General features: G+C 38.8%; 1 protein-coding gene across 1 annotated transcript in view; it reads left to right on the top strand.

Moving 5' to 3' along the window:
• The window catches only part of SMAD2 (SMAD family member 2), a 50,225-nt gene that overhangs the window by 8,139 nt on the left and 25,061 nt on the right, over positions 1-17,025 (top strand). Inside the window, 1 exon segment of the mRNA XM_056513881.1 lies at positions 2,793-3,082. Coding sequence (XP_056369856.1) covers positions 2,850-3,082 — 233 coding nt within the window. The 5' untranslated portion in view covers positions 2,793-2,849.

Raw genomic sequence — 17,025 nt, 5'->3', positions numbered from 1 at the left:
CAGATAAGGATAAGAATTGATGTGTGGATCAGCAATGATAGTGGTACTTGATTGCCTACATCTGTTGACACTGAATTTAATGTTCAGGTATTATACTATCAGTTGCTGCCCTTTGAAACAAGGTCTTAAAAGCCAAAGAAGTTGTCTCCTTTAGTTCAGTCTTTCTGAATTTCTTGTGTGCCTCTGAAGCACCCAATGCTGGCCTTGCTCAAAGGCTGAAGTATTTTTATAAAGCTCCCAGTGACTGCTGCTCCCGGTTTTAGAAACCAAGTGTGTTTCTTCAACCAGTGGAGGCCATGCAAGCCTGTCTGTTTAATCTCTGGAGCTGCATAGTGTACTCATTAGGGGTCTAATGTGTCTCGCTGTCAGGCCCTCAAATGGTTCAGAGCATGTCAGGCTGCTTAATTTGGCTTTGTCACCAGAATAAATGATTTAAATTAAAGCACATTTCTAGCTATGCAGTCAACTCTAGCTCTGCAGTTGAAGTCTGGGGCTAGAGTTCTCTTCCCACACTCCTGTAATTCGACATCACACGTGATACATCAGTACCATGAGTGAGCAGTTTGTTAGCTTGAAAGAGAACTAACTTGGCAAAAAAAACCAAGAAAATTGATGGGTTTTTACCTGGCTGAATTTTTGTGGAAGAGCATTAGCACTGTGCTGAGTGCTGAGCTGGTGGTGCCACAGGAGAATTGAAGGAAGGAGAATTGAACTTTCTATGTCAAGAAGCTGTTATGTTGGCTTGACTCCTTATGATACTGCACCCTGAGTGTTCAAGTCAGTGCTTCATTTTAAAATGTTGTCTATTCAGTTTATTTTTCTTGTTTGCTGTAGCCAGGCCTCCAATGCAGTGGTCAGCAAAACCTGCAGTTGGAGTAATTGGGGACGATTCAGTAATAATTTAATATTATTGGAAAAAGGAAATTTCTTTATAGCCTTCTGTGAAAATGAATGCTTTAACTTCTTACCAGGGCCTCTACTGACAAAAAATGTGCAACAGTTTAAAACTGAGAGAGGATTGGTCTGGCTTGGTTATAAGGAAGAAATTCTTGCCTCTGAAGGTGGTTAGGTCCTGGCACAGGCTGCCCAGAGAAGCTGTGGCTGTCCCATCCCTGGAAGTTGCAGGCCAGGTTGGCTGGGGCTTGGAGCAATCTGGGGCAGTGGAAGGTGTCCCTGCCCATGGTAGAAGCTGCAACAAGATGATTTTTAACAGTCCTTTCCCACAGTGATTCTGTCATTTAGGATGGAGTATTTTCAATGATTTGCATAAAATTATCAGTGTTGATCTTGATCCATATTAATTAGAACCTCTGTCTCCTTGACCCCAGAAAACTATGTTGCTTGCTTCAGTCATATTTTGGGTGCTCTGAGAAGCTGGTTTATGGAGATGTAATTTATTTGAAACTGAAATGTCATGCCTACTGAATGTTCTGTTGTGTGGAAGTTGCAAAGTTATGACTTAAACTACCTGTAGAATATAATCTAGTATTTGTTGACTTGGCCGTCACTGAAACTGCAAAAATGTGACAAGGCATAAATTAGCCATGAATGCTGCAGCCTGAAGTACCTTCAATCATGCTGTTGTACAGGTGGGAGTCTTCAGTAAGATGAAGTTAGTATATTTTGGATAGATGTGGGGAGTGTGCCTGTACAGCTTGGAGAGTCACGTAAGCTGCCTTCAGAGCTCTAATCAAGTAGCCTGAAGGTAGTGGTAGCTTTTAGCTAAAAACAAAGTATTTTCAGCTGACTGAACTTACACAGCTTTGGAATATGGGAACTTTCTGGAGTTCAAATACCCATTTGCTGCCTAGAAATAGGATCATTTTTGACTTCAAAGCTCTGCTTTCATCCATAGGACCATTATTGTCCTTGAGCAATTTCTAACAGCAGTCTGACTGTTGATTTCAGGTATTTTATTTTAGTGCTTGAAACCAGCCTAATGGAAGCTGCAAAAGCAAGATGCTTTTTTCTAAGTGGCTATCATTTCTCTTTTAAATGATTTGAAGTGCGTATTGCAGTGAATGCTAAACATAGCTCCAGTTTCAGCATCCCTTTTAATATTTAATTTTATATTAATATCCTGATCAGGTAGTTATACTGAATGAAAGGCTTTTAAAACTGTAAACAGACAGTACTACTACTCTGATGCCTGCAAACTAAGATTTTAACTGTTGCTTTAGTGAATTTTGAAAGTCTTGATTTTAACGGCTGCCAGTTGAGAAGATTCATTATCTGTAGGACGTTGAATTTTAGAGGGGAATAGAATTATTACTAGACTTAGGGGGAATTTGAAATTGATGTCCCCCCCATGGAAAAACAATCAGGAGTTACTTAAAACGTGATGAACAAAATGAGAAAGGGTTTGTAAAATGGCTGGCTGCTGGAAGGTTTCTATCAAGGTATGATGACTAAATCACCTTCCAAATGCAATTTCATGTGCTAAATTTATTTGGAGATGAGCAGGACATGCATATATGTGTATGCAGTTTGTCAGGTTACCTTCTGTATTTGCTGAAGTTTGCTTTAGTCAGGAAAGACTTGAGAAAAAAATAATTTTCTATTCTAACAGTGATCTTGGTCTGTGTTAGCTGCTTGAAAAGTCAACAGCAAACTTAATCTTTATTGGTTGAAATACCTAACTGTGATACAGACTAGTTCTGTGCTATTTATCCTTTTTTTGGGGGTACTGTGTCCTGCGCCATTTGGCAGTAAAAGGTCCTGTGGCAGATAGGTATTTGTTTCATGTGAAACCTCAGTGCTAACGTGTTTCTTGCTTTGGCTTGTGTTTTTAGGGATCAGGAGGGAATCTCCAATTCATTGCTTGCTGAGTGTCCTGTCTGGTGAAAGTCATGTCCATATTGCCATTCACTCCACCAGTTGTGAAGAGACTTCTGGGGTGGAAAAAATCTGCTGGTGGCACTGCAGGGGCTGGTGGTGGTGAGCAGAATGGTCAGGAGGAAAAGTGGTGTGAGAAAGCCGTGAAAAGCTTGGTCAAGAAGCTAAAGAAAACAGGACAGCTGGATGAGCTTGAGAAGGCAATTACCACTCAGAATTGTAATACAAAATGTGTGACAATACCAAGGTAAGTGCTGTTATATTTGAAATAGTTACAGCCACTTAGGAAATGACTAAATGGATGCTCAGACCTTCTGTGAACGAATAATTTAAAAACAGTTGCATGCTTTTGATTCTTAAAAATTATTTATAACCTGTATAGGATTAATATAGTGCTTGCTTATAACTGAATCACATCCTTTGTGAAGTCACAATTTTGTTGCATTTCAATTTTCATTGATATGCAGGGTCCAGTTGGTGTGTATTCTGATGATGTTTTAACACTGCTCTTAGTTTGTAGCACTGCCTTATGCTTTTATTTAATAACCCTGTCTATACTTGGGGAGGGGTGCATGCTTGAGCCAACACCTTCACTTTAAAAAATATCAAAGGACTAGTTTTTCCTTGGTCAACACTTCAGTAATGTAATTATTTTCAGTTATATCTGCTAGTTTAAATTGTACAAGCTGCCTCCATATTCTCTTTTGAAGGGAAATTTTGTCTTTGGAGACAGATTGTCTGAAAACTGGTTTATTTACTGTAATTATTGTTATTGTCTAATGAAAACACTTTTTGTTTAATAACTTGGGGTATTTCTAGAATTGCTTCTCTGCTCCTGATACATATAAACATTTAGGTGAACAACTTGCATTCTACCCCTTTGACTTTCCCAGCTGAATTCATAGCAACTGCTGTGCAAGAGCAAGGGTTATGTTTGTAAGTATAATGCAGTCTGCTCTTGATTCATGTTGCATTGAAATCCCACTGGGGTGCTCGAGCAAGCTCATTGTGTGTGACAGAAGTATCAAATCACTTCACAGGTGTGAAAAAGTTAGAGGATCTAATTTTCCTGGGCACTTAAGTCACTTGACACCAAAATTATTTATGGGGGAGGGGAACTGCATCTGGTTTATGAGCTTCATTTCTGTATTAGCACGTTCATCCTAGCTACTTTTAAACTTTCTATTAATCATAGTGCAAACAAGATTTGACTGGTGTCACTAATAATTCCATATATTGAATGTGTTGTGGCTGTTATCTGATAATGATTTCAGCATTCTGTTTTCGATTTGACACAGCTGTCTGGGAAAGTCATGATTATACCCTGAATTAATGACTATTTTAATTATTTTTCTTTCCGTTTTCAGTTCACCTTTTGTTTCTAATGCTGCCGTCTGCTTGTATTTTCTTCCCTAGAATATACCCAAAAATTTCTGGCTTTCCTTTCTGCTTTCTTCCTTTTGCCAGATGGAAACAAGTGATGAAAAAACATTGGCGCTTTCTTATCTTGGGGTATTATCAGCAGACTAAGATTGGAACCTGTAAGGTTATATATTTCTTGAGATGACTCCATATATTTAGCAAGTCTTTGCTGAGACTAAGATGAAGTGCTTAATTAGGAGGTATTTGCTATGACAGAAGTTAGACATGGTATAAAATGTGTATCTAGGTTCCAGAGCTCTTTGATTTTATAGAGCTCTGCTACAGGGATACTGTAGCAGTAGATATTGTTACTTCAGAAAAATAGATGTCTACAACGAATTTTGTTAGAAGATACAAACAGTATATTATTTTTGAGTAGATTCAGTATGCTCGAGTGACCTTTTGTGCTAAGGTAGACATAATAAATAATTCTTCAAAATGGAATACAGATATTCTGTGACCAGCAGTTCTTGCTGTTCTCTGTCCTTCACTCAGCTGTAGAAGAACTGGACCTGGATTTTACTCTTCTTGAGTACTGTGGGAGTAAGCCAGGAGGAGTTCTTCAGGGGGTGTTGGCTATTACACAGGGTTTAATTTTAAATTAAGAAATGGTTTTGGCATTAATGGGCAGAGTGATATCAAGGTTGCCAGCAGTGCCATAAAGAATTTTTGAATTTCATAGCTGGATTTTATGTTGTTGATATTACTTCACTTTGACAGCAGTAGTGTTGATTCCCAAGAAATAGCAAATGTCAACTCAGTACTGTAATGACTTCTTGGAGATTCTCTTCTTGGAATTAGTAAGTTAATGAAACCACTGCTTGAGACCCACTTTAATGAATGTCTTAAAGATCTGCAGATCAGCAGGGATAAATAATAAAATGCTGAATTTGAAACTTTTTTCCTTACTAGTCAGCAGGAAGTTTGTGGTGCCAAGCTGCTGAGATGCAGTTCTGATGTGACAGCTGGGCTAGCTTTCCAAGTGTTGTTCTGCTTGGGGAGGGCTTTTGTGTGTGTTGGGTTTTTTTTAGCTAGCTTTAGTTTTACTTACTACTGCTTTTTAGTGTGGTGTAGATATTGACAACTGTGGTGAGATGCTTCTGTTTGTCGCTTTATTCCCTCAAAAAAAGTTTCAGTTGCAGTTCACAAGTTTCTGGTCCCCGTGGAGATTTCCAGAGGGTTTGATACAGTGTTTAACTCTAGTATACTTTTTCATCGTTGAAATCTAAAGCATCTAAACTCCCACAGACTTTTCACAAAACGGAGAAGCAGTTTGAACAAAAGCTGTCTTAAATCACCTAGTCAGAAATCTGCGTTTTTTTACTGTATGTGTAAACCTGTGCAGGTTTATTCTGCTCTTGTGCTGTTTGTCAAGGTGACTGCACACTAAGGGAGGCTGATCCTGTGTGTACTACGTAAAAGCTGCTCGTGGTAATTAACACAACTTCTTACGAGACTAATGGAGGTTCTGAGAAAGCAGAAGCAAACAGATGGAGTGGGTGTTGGCATTGCACAGCAGGACTGCTTAGCTCTTCATAAGTGGGTCAGTAATCTAGAGCAGAGGCTAAATAAGTACAGAAGTCCTTTTGACACTAGCCCTCTAAGTAATTTGTAGTTATCTTGCTGAATCCTCCCAGCAAGCCAGTGGGATTCTAATCACATAATCCCTGTGTATTCTGAAACTAAATGTTGGCACATGAGTTCACTTTTCTAAAACACGTAATGAATTTGGTGGCATTTAAGAACTGCACTCTCATGCAGTTTTGACATGGGCAGAAGATGCAGTCAGTAGAGAAAAAGTGTGAGCATCCTTCTTCTAATGGAGCTGTTTCTTCCTTCCTAGCCTGGATTGTTCTTTTGAATCTCAGAATCCTAGATTAGTTTGGGTTGAAAGGAACCTTAAAGATCATCTAGCTCCAGCTCCCCTGCCATGGCTGTGTGCAAAGGGCATCTTCCACAAGGCCTGGTTCCTCAAAACCCAGCCTATAAATGCTTTGGAACTAGTGATAGCAGAAATCCAAGCATTTAACAAACTAAACCGTGCCATGAAGTGAATAATCAGGTGCCATATTGATAGTTTTGTCTTAGTTATTTTAAAAGTTCTTTCAGTAGTAACAACACAGAGAAATGGAATCAAAAGTATGGGAACACAAGTAGTTGCAGCATCCCAGTATTTTGGTGTGGTCTGCTGAGCTGTTTTTCTGTCATAAAGAGTGCAGATATGCTTCATGCCTTATTTTTCTTCTTTTAAATGAGACCAAAAAACAGTTGCTTTTGTAAAGTGCCTTGTTATGTACAACTAATAAAAAGAGCTTGGTAGAGTCAGGCTTGGGATAGTATTGACCTGGACTGTTGTAGCTCCTATATTTTCAAAATTGGAAATAAATTAAAAAAAAAATCTATGGGAAGGGAAGCATTGGATTTGGACAAATTTTTGTTGACATTAATAGCAGTGGAGTTGTAGTTAACTTGTAGTTAACTTGAATCTCAGTTGAAATTGGAGGCCTTAGTTCCTGCAGAGGAGGTGAATTTTACAACTGCTTTATATTAAATTGCATTACAAAAGCAGAGCAATGCTGAATGTTGATGGAAAGCTCTGACAGATTTTTGGCTGAAGTAAAGTTTAAAAACCAGCTTTATGAAATAGCAGCTCAGAGACTTTTTTGCTGGGGTGATAGTACCATGCAAGTGCCTCAGAGTCTCAGGAGAAACACAGCAGCTGCTTCCAGAGTGGAGCAAGGGCTAATGTTCCTGTCAAGCTCTTGCTTTTCAGCCTGCCCTGCCATTAGTTTTAATATTATCTGGTCTTACATGTGCTCTCTATTCCTTTTCTTTAACATGAGGAGAGCTTCTCTGTTCCATGGTTTTTAGAAGCTTATTTTTGCTTGTTTTTTTGCAGCTTCCCAGTTTTGACTTTGAGAGTAAGAGTAAGAATGTAGATATCTATGGAATTTACATTCTGTAGTTAGATTTCTAGAGCACCTGGCTTCTGCTTCCAATATGAGTTGAATTCAAAATTTTTGTAACATTCAAAATCAAAATAAAAACCCTACAATGGGTTCCATGGTTTTGAGAATGTGGAAGTTTGTGGGGGAATGTTGGGAATGTGAAGCAGACAGCTACAAATGAAGTGATTGGTTGGAATTACTGATCACCTTCATTAACGCTGGTGTTTCTTTGAGTTTTTTAGAATGAAGTTGTAGTATTTCAAATATTTTAAAGCTATGCTTGTATGGTTTTCACTTCATCCAGTAGTGAAGGCTGGTAATTTTTTAACTCCTTCCATGGAATTGGTCATATCCTGATTCTTCTGGTGAAATAAGGTGTTGTTATTTAAGAATTGCATTCAAAATACCTTTCTGATATTCTTTCATAAAGAATGTAAAAAACACAGTAGCATACATTGATTGCATCTGAAGGCTGTAGTGTTTTTGGATTCGGTTGTTGTTTGGTTAGGGTTTTTTGTTGAAGTAAATATCCATGTGACTTCTGAGCCTGAAAGACTGCTCTTGATGCTGAAGTGAATAATGCTATTGACATTTTAGGCTTGCTTAGAGTATCCAGGAAATAAATCTAGTATATCTTGATTTTGCTGTATTTCTGATGTGTTCTGCAATGCCTCAGTACTTAAAACTGCAGAATCCAATGAAAATTTATCAAACACATGAAAACAAGGCCATTTGATGCAATCAAAATCCTTTAAAGAAACTGTGTTTCTCTATTATATTAATGTTATTCCTTTGGTTGCTTGCCATGCAGTGCTTTCTTCATTCCCTGCAGTGAGTTAGCACAGTGAGAAGGAGCTGAGGCATGGCTCATGGCATATATTAAAATTGTTTTTGGAATTTCTTTATTAGTTACTCTAAGCCTCCAAGCATGGAACTTAGAGGTGCTGATCACAGTGTCTACACAAGAGTTGACAGCAGGAGTACACGGGGCAAAGAAATGCCCTCTTCAAAGATGGGGAAACTGGCTTGGAACTGCTGCTTGAAAACAAACAAATCTCTTAAAATTATGCTCTTTTGATGCCTTTTTCTTCGCATACCTGAGTAAAAAGGAAATTTAGGTGTAAAGAGTACAGTTTTTATTGAAAAAACACAAACCCTCTTCTACCAGTTAGGATGTTTTCTTTAATTTCTTGGAGATATTTGTCAGGAAAGTGATCACATAGCTGCATGCAGTAACCTAGTTTTAGGAATGCTTTTGATCACTAATAGAGCAGAGTTGTCAAGCTGATGTGGCTTCTAGAATAGATTGTTTTCAGGCTTTAGTATCTTTCCTCAAAGTAGGTTACTTCAGAGGAGAGCCGTACACAGGTACTCCTTTGTTCCTTCTCAGGTTAAAGCCATAGGATGTGGGTGATTTCAGCAGTTAAACTAGGGAGCAGGGAGAGTTTCTCTGGGAACTGTTCTAGGAGAGTTCCCAGTATCTGCTCAGCTGTGAGCAAGTCAGTGAAGAGAACAGCAATAGGCACTTGGGTTGACATAGTAGATCCTAAAATAACATTGCTATCCAGACAGAGATGAAGCTGTTTTCCCAGAAACAAAACTCAGCACTGTCTAATAGTTTGTAGCAGAGATGGGATAATTCACTGTTCAAGCTAGGGATGAACAGTTGTTCTTAATCATAGTTTCATATATAAAAAATGTCCTCAAACCATGTAGTGTTTCTCGGTCTGGATGCGTTCAGTTAGATGTAAATTATTCTTTAAATACGTGAAAACTATAGTTGAACATCTTAAGTTTTCAAAAATATATATAGATATTTGAGGCAATGCTTCAAAGTTCACTAAAGCACCAATTTTATTGCTGAGATTACAGGACATGATTGTAAAGCATTTGTTGATAAACTGGCTCCCTTTTCTCATGATGGTATTATTGAGGATGAAGCAGACCCCCCTCTGCTTTTCTCTTGTTGGAATTTCCATTAAAAAATTCTTTAGAGCAAAGCCAAAGAAATATTTTCTGGAAGTATGGCAGGAAACAGCTGAGATTTTGAATATTGGCCAAGATTAACTTCATAATCTTGTGCTCCTCCTTGTAAGATCTGGTGCTGTGAATACTGCAGATGTGTTCATTGGAAAGGTGGATGGAGCAGGAGGATGAAATTGCTCTTTCTCTGCAGTTCCATAATTATGGTGGAACTTAAATATTCTTCTCTGTAAAAGACTAAAGGTTGTAGTTATAAACAAAAGGATGCTGCCCTAATTATGGGAAATTACATGTTCAAACTCTAGGCTGCAAAACTCCTTTAGATGCTGCATGGACATACAATGGGAAATAAAATACACGTGAGATTTAACTTCAAGTCTCCCTGAAACTTAATGTCTAAACTTGAGTTTAGCAATTAATATGGCAATGTTGATAATGCTATCATGTTGAATGCTCTTATTCCTTCTTTTATTAAGCCTTTCAATATAATTTCCACATTATAGTCTAAAAGCGAGTTTTTTTAGTTTTCTTTCCTATTTGATTTATGATGTTGCTATATTTCACGTGTGGAGTAGGACACAGGATTAATATGAGCACAAGGTAATGCTTTTTTTTTTTTTTTTTCCCCTCTACTGCCACTTCCTACTGGAATAGTCTCTCTAGGGATTCCTTAGTGCCTCTTCAAGTACCTTAAACAGACTACAAGAGAGGGACAAGGGCCTGGAGTGGCAGGACAAGGGGGAATGGCTTCCCACTGCTTACCCACTGGGTAAGATGGGATTTTGGGAAGAAATTTTTCCTTGAGAGAATGGTGAGGCCCTGGCACAGGTTGCCCAGAGAAGTTTTGGCTGCTCCTGGATCCAAGGCCAGGTTGGATATGGCTTGGAGCAACCTGGAATAGTGGGAGGTGTCTCTGCCCATGGAAGGGGGGGTGGAATGGGATGAACTTTTTCCTGAAATTAAGGATAGCAATTACGTTTAAGTGTAATTGAGTGAGGTTTAATTACAAGTACTAAAACGTAACTGTGAATTTGCTTTGTGGCACAGCTGTGGCTGGTGGTGAGGACTGAATTGCTGTAGCTGAGGTTAAGCTTTAGTGTAGGCATAGCTCAGGTTACAGCATCTTAAAATGATGTCATCCTGAAAAAGGAAGTCTTAGAGAATTAAACAAAGATACTTAGGGCTGCCAGTTTTAAGCTCGTGCAATTCAGGAAGCCATGTGACTTACCCACATAATTTGTTAGAGTTGGTGTGCCAAGCAGAGAGTATTGGCATGACACTGGAGCTAGGTCAATGTGTAAAAATACAAATGTGCGAGATACTTAGCAAGTAGCAAAATGCTGTGTAGTTCAAAGGAGCTTGTCTCTCGAGTCAGGAGGAAGAAATGTTGAATTTTGAGGATTACATTGTGTACTAACTGGAACTCTGGATAAAAGCTGGGGGAATGTGGATTCTGGCCTTGGTTTTGCTGCCTTTTCCCAGGTAACCTAAGTTTTTAATTTGCTGTCATTTTTCTGTCGATAAATGGAGATTATTTTTTTCAAGGATTGTAATAATGCCAGCTTCACTGGTGTAAGGCATCTTAGTTGTTTAGGAGAAAGCTTAAAGTATTTTTTGCTGCTGAAGTACCAGTGATGTGAAAGCAAATTTGGGGGTGAAAATGCGAGTGGTTAGAATTTATGAAAGTTCTTTTTTCAAGTTGATGCTCCTCTTCATTAGGATTGCCTTAATGGTAAGAAGCAGGAAAAGTCTGAATCAAAAATAGGTGTTAAAGCTTGCTTGATTTTTTTTTTTTTTTTCTTTTTTTTTAATATGCAATTAATTGTCAGGTTAACAACTGATGCTGAGGCTGCTTGTGTTTACTTTAGCAACTTACCTGCATGGTAGGTTCTGGTAGAAAAGCTGGTAGAAAGCTCTGGACTAGGAAGAGTAATTCCTGCATCTTGACAGTTCATGCTGCTATTAAGAAAATGTATTAGTCGCTCAAAAAAAAATATGTTGAGTGTGCTTTATTGTCAATACTGACCCAAAATTATCTCATAAATAGTTTTTTTTTCTCCAGTAAAGGAATCAGTCTTTACCCAGTCCCAGTCTATGCTAAACTGTTCCCTAGCTTGCTGTGGTAGCTGATGGCTTTATATTTAGTGCGGTGAAGATTCCTTTCCTCATTGTATTCTTTTTCTGTAGAAGTCAGCCATTTTAGTTTTCTTGGTACTGTAACAAAACACCTGAGTGCTATTTTTACTAGTGTGAATGTTTGATGACAACCCACCCAATTTTACAGGAAAAAACTTCTCAAATATGTAGTTCAGGCTGTTAGCCTAGGAAGAATTTACAGGCTAAACAAGATACTGCAGTTCCTTTACTGCTGCAGCTTTGAACACAAATAGCTGGTTAATAGGCTCCCCACTGATTTAATCCTGCTTGTAATGTACACCTGCTAATTTAATACAAGTAATTTCCCATGTCTTGTTTACTACTTGAGGATTTTTTCTCCCCACTTACTCTGACTCAGTTGCACTGCTGATTGGTGGAAAGCTTCTAAAATTTACTGTGTACAGGGCTGTAGTCTCATCATGAACAGCTTTCTTTGGCTTCTGTCATGTTGCATTGTTTGAAGCTGACTGGCAGGATACAAGAGAACAATCAGGAGCTGGAGTAGGTTCACATCTCGCTGCATATGCTTTAAAACTGGCAGAAGAACAATGAGGTTGGGGAAATCCCCCTGAACAAGTGCTGCACAGTAATCTGACTTCAGCGTTTGTGCAGAAAAGATCCTCCAAACTGTGACTTCATTACAAAATGTACAAGCAAGTCTTAGAACTAGAGCTGAAAGTTTTTACTTAGAATCTTTGCTCATAAATGTAGGTAAACTCTCCCCTTTTTTGGTGCTTGGTTTATTTATTTCTTGAGTACTGAATAGAGAAAAGCCTGGTGCAAATGAAGCATACTCAGTTTTGCTTAAAAGCAGGATTTGAGTGTTACTGTTTAGTTCAATTTAGTGATTTACCTCCCAGAACTAAGTCTTTACTTCTCCTTAGTTTTGTTGAAGGCTTTGAATTCCTCTGATATGTGAAACAATTTCAACTCATGCTGTAGTTTTGAAGGTTTGAACATGGAAAAAGGCTTATACTGAACGATGTGGAATCTTGCAGCTTTGTGACAAAGAAAGTTGTGTTTGAAATGGTTTTTGACTCAGGTGTTTGTCTGAAAAAAGCCTTGTCTCTAATAGACTACTGAAGTGTTTATCTCATGGATTCCAAGTACATTTTTCAGGAGTGGCTTCTGAAACTCACAGTGTCTGCATAATCCTGCAGCAGTGCAGCCTCCATTCACCTAAGCTCATTGATAATTCTTTATTCGCTTTATGTCATAAATATCCCCTTCTGCTACAGTGGGGGGAGCTTGAATAAACTTAACAACCATACTGGGGAAAGGAATTAAAATGTGTCCATGCTCATTAATTCCACAAAACCAATGACAAAAATTCTTTTTCAGTTCTTTTAAGTTTTAATTTTGAATGTTCTGTTTGTCCTATGTACCTCTCTTGCAGACTGACGCCTTGTATAAACACAGTACCCAAAAATTTTCTGGCCACTATGTGTCTCAATTAGGTGAATATAGGAGGAAAACAGAAGGGCTCTACCTAGGCCAAGCCGCATTAATGGCAGTCATTAAAAAAATTCTGTAATTCTGTTCACTGATGGGACATTTTTACTGGAATTGAATGCTGATGTGTTTGTTGATCCTCTGGGAACCCCTCAATGCTTTGGCCAACAACCACAGACATTCCAAGAAGGATTTTAGCAGCTTTCCTTCCAGCAAAATTTGTTAACTTAAATGTTAGTGTTCCTTGAGCCTTTGGAACTCCCATCTTTTTGGCTGCCTGCCATAGGACAGAGAGAGAGAGAGGGCAACTGCTGCCTCAGCAGAGGGCAGGTGGTGGTAGATCAGGATGGACTTCTGGGAGGTGGAGTGAGGAAAATAAACTGTTGGATGTCCTGGGAAAGTGCTTTACCTATTAAGCAATTGGATGAGGCAAGAGCACTTGTGGGCACAGTCTTCAGGTGTGTGTGGGTGTGGATCATGAGCAAGATGTCGAAGACTTCAGTACTTGGCCAAGGTCTTGACACATCCTTTCTGCCTAAGCTCTAGTCAGCAAAGCTCAGGAAGTAACTTTGGTTCTTATTCTGGAAGTGTCTCCTGCATATTCCAATTTTTTGATGACTTTATCTGCTGTAGGGTCCCATGTTCACTTCTGGGCCTGAGTAGAGTAGAGGCTTCTAGTTAAGCACTTTGGCTGTTACCTTCTTGATTTTGCCTTATCAAAAGCATATAAAGTAATATAATATCTAAGCAAATGTTCAAAGTGCATTTTAAAAACAAAATACTGCTTTGTTCTATCTGGACAATGCAACTCTTCTAGACTTTTTATGGCTTCCTTGCTAGTTGTGAATTTTCTTTATTTTCATCAAGAAATGTGGGCATTGTCAGTGATGTCATTGTCAGACATAATTTGGTATTTTTTTGCAGACAGTGATGTCACAAGTACGATTCAGTTCTCTGCCTCAGCTTGGGGAAGCTTTCTCTGAGGCTCAAAGTTTAACTTCATTTGAAATTCCTTATAGGAAACACTTATAATTTAGCTATATAATAGTTGGTGTTTCTTCAAGTTTTCATAAAGGTAGTCTGTTGTTTGGGATGTGGATGAAGGTCAGTGTGTTCTTGGTTTCACCAGTTTTCTGCCGGGTGTGCATGGCTTGGGCTGCAGCAGGGATTGTGGTGGCCTCCCTGCATGAACCACTTCGTAGCATATAACTTCTGTTTTCTTCTTGGCTTTCTTGAGATGGGTCTGTAATTCGTGGGGGCTGTCCAGAGGAAGGCTCAGTTTGAAATGAGGTATTTAAAGATCCTGTAACTGTTGTTCTAAGACTGATCTTTTAGCCAAGGTAATGTACTTTTTGAAGACCATGGACAAATATCTTGAACAACCAATCTTTCCCCTTTACTTTGCAAATACACAGTAGTTTGAGCAGGTTAATCAAAACATCTTGTGTTTTCTCAGCTGTCCATCAGTTGCAAAACAGCCCATGCAAGTGGTAGCATCAGCCACTCACCCACTTGGAGGATGATGGACTACCTGAGAAAAATTACTTGACTTGGCCCTTGGTTAGTAGCTGTACCTGTTAGCTTGTGGGGAAAGCTTTCACCACACCTACTGTGACTAATAGTGGTTAGAGAACTGGAGATAAAGGTGATTTTTTTTTTTTAATGTCTTTTGAAATTGCCATTTGCTGTTAACAAACCAATTTGTTGTGGATATATCAGCCAATATTGTGATGGGTAGGTCTTCATATACAGGTACTTTGTTCTTGATTATTTCTGATTTTCAGCATTAAAGCATTAACCTGTGAAAATGTACTGTGTGTCATCTCAACCCACTGCCTGATATTATCATAGGGTAGTTTAGGTTTCTAAAGATATGAAACTACAGCAGTTAGAAAACCTTTATTGGATGTAATCATGTAACAAATGAAAGCAGTGTAGGAATTCCAAGTTACCATTTCAAGAATGTCATCTTAAAGCATAAACATCCATGTCCTCAGTGCTTGTGAGTTCACTTGGTAATAGGTTTTTCTTTATTGTTGGTTTTGTTGTGTGTGGTTATTTTTTTGTTTGTTTGTTGGGTTCCCTCCACCCCTTGGTTTGTCTTTAGAGAGGTGCCATTGTGAATGCTGTTGTACACCTGTCATCTTCATTAGATGCAGGGCATCTAGGAGTGATTGGTTTTGATGGTTGTTTGGGAACATGTGACTGGGGACAGTTTTTCCATGCTTAGGTTCTCCCTGTCTCCAGTTAGACTGTTTCAGTGTTTGTGAGATGCAGAGCTTCTAAAAGCTGTGGTGTTTGGTTGAGAGTAGGGAATTGCAGGGCAAGTTTCCCAGCAAAGCTGTTAGCTCATGATTTCCATGGGCTGCTTTTGGATGCTCCACATCTTTGGTCTTGGAGCATAAGACTTGTGGCCAGCTCCCTGCTGAGTCTTGAAGGAGGCTGAGCTGCACTGCGTGCCTTTTATTTCTCAGTCCTGATACCACCTCTGTGTTGCCTGACCTTGTCATTTAGAAGTTTTCAGGCTCTACTCCCCACCTGCCTTTGAGCAGAAAGTAGAAACACTGATCGGATTTGTGTCTGAACAGACCATATGGACAATGAGAAAAGAAAGGAATATTTTACTTCAGCTTGGTTTCCATGGCATCCTGGGAAAATTGTTCTTGAACTTTGAGGTGCTATCTTTCCAGGATCTCCTAGCATTGAGAGAAAAATAAAGGTAGCACTGATTATTGTTGGCTGTTTTATTCTGTCTGACAGCACTGGGCTAGCATGTCAGGATTTGGAAGAAGGGAGGATAGTAAAGTACTTTGAAGAGCCTTATATCTGTATTTTTGCCTGTGTAGGCAGTTTGTTGCACACGTGACCAGGAAGAAGAAAAGGCAACAGAAGTATATACTGTTCATCAAGATCATTTGTTGGCCTGGCACTCGGCAGAACTAGAGAAAACTAGCTACTGGCCCTGGATCAAGCACTGGGCAGCTCAAATGTTGGGCTCTAACAGTATCTTTTGTACATCATGTTCCACTTTTGTGTCCCCTGTGGACATCCTTGAAGTTTTAATCTGAAGTAAATGGGAGTCATTCAATGACTTTTTTTCTTTTCCCACAGTGTTAGAGAGGTTAATTGCATCCTGTGCCTCCTGCTTTTCTGGCTATTTTGATGTGTTAATTTTTTTAGCATACATCCATTTATAAGGAAGGTTATGATGTCATTTTCCTAGGTTCAGCTGCTGCATTTTGTATTTGATTTAATGGTTTTGAATATACTTTATAAAATTCTATGTAAACTTTATTCGTAAAAGCATTCTGAAAGATGAGAGGTTGTGTAATGGTTTCTGATTTATATTCCACTAAATATGCACATACATAAATGTATCTTGGCTGTAGTGTGTCCTGAATGTGCATGTGGGGTGCAGGGAGGCAGGGAAATAAGGTAGTGCTACATTTTTCAGCAAGTAATATGTGTCTTCTGCTTGAAGCATAAAGGCCTGCTTTTGAATTCTGGAGAAAGAGTAAAAACAATTTTTTTAATTAATATGTTTTTTTAGTAACTGTGTGAGGCCAGTTTCCTAAACAAGTAAATATAAGGCATTAGAGACACTTGAGGAAGAACTCCTGGTTCTGGGTGCTCACTGCCCATCCCACATTTTTACTCTTATTTTGTTGAGTTTGTGCTGAGAGACAAATCCGTGCTTTCAGTTCTGCAATAAGGTTCAGTCTAGGGCTTTGTAAGACATTACTTAATATCCTTTTCTTAGACTTTCCAGGGTCTTTTTCACCTTTGAAGAATGGGAGATTTTGGTGGCAAACTACCTATAACCACCTCAACTATCCACCTATAGTTATGTGTAAATGCATGTAAGTATTAATTTCCTCTGGTTGCTAGTATTGCCCTTTAACAGAACTTTTCTAGGGGCCTGCTTTTCTCCCCCAGGGTCTATCACAGAATTGTCTCCGTGGAAGAATCTTTGTCCAGCTCCTCTTAAAGGCAAGTGCCACCCTGAAGTGGTATAGATAATTTTGAAAAAGAATTCATACCTGTGATTTTAATTGGTGTTGGTTAACTTATTAGCTCAACCCTCTAGCAAGTGATTGGAAGAGAAATCATTATTTCATACTGAACTACCGCATCTTTGTTTTCTGGTACAAGATCATGAGATCAGGACCTCTGTAACCTGATGTCATTGACAAGCAGGAATGAACTGCTGTAGCTTTGAGTCATTCCA

This window comes from Oenanthe melanoleuca, chromosome Z (assembly GCF_029582105.1).
Source record: "Oenanthe melanoleuca isolate GR-GAL-2019-014 chromosome Z, OMel1.0, whole genome shotgun sequence".
Lineage (NCBI taxonomy): Eukaryota > Metazoa > Chordata > Aves > Passeriformes > Muscicapidae > Oenanthe > Oenanthe melanoleuca.
The sequence above is the reverse complement of the archived record's forward strand: the minus strand, read 5'-3'. Positions and strand labels throughout refer to the sequence as shown.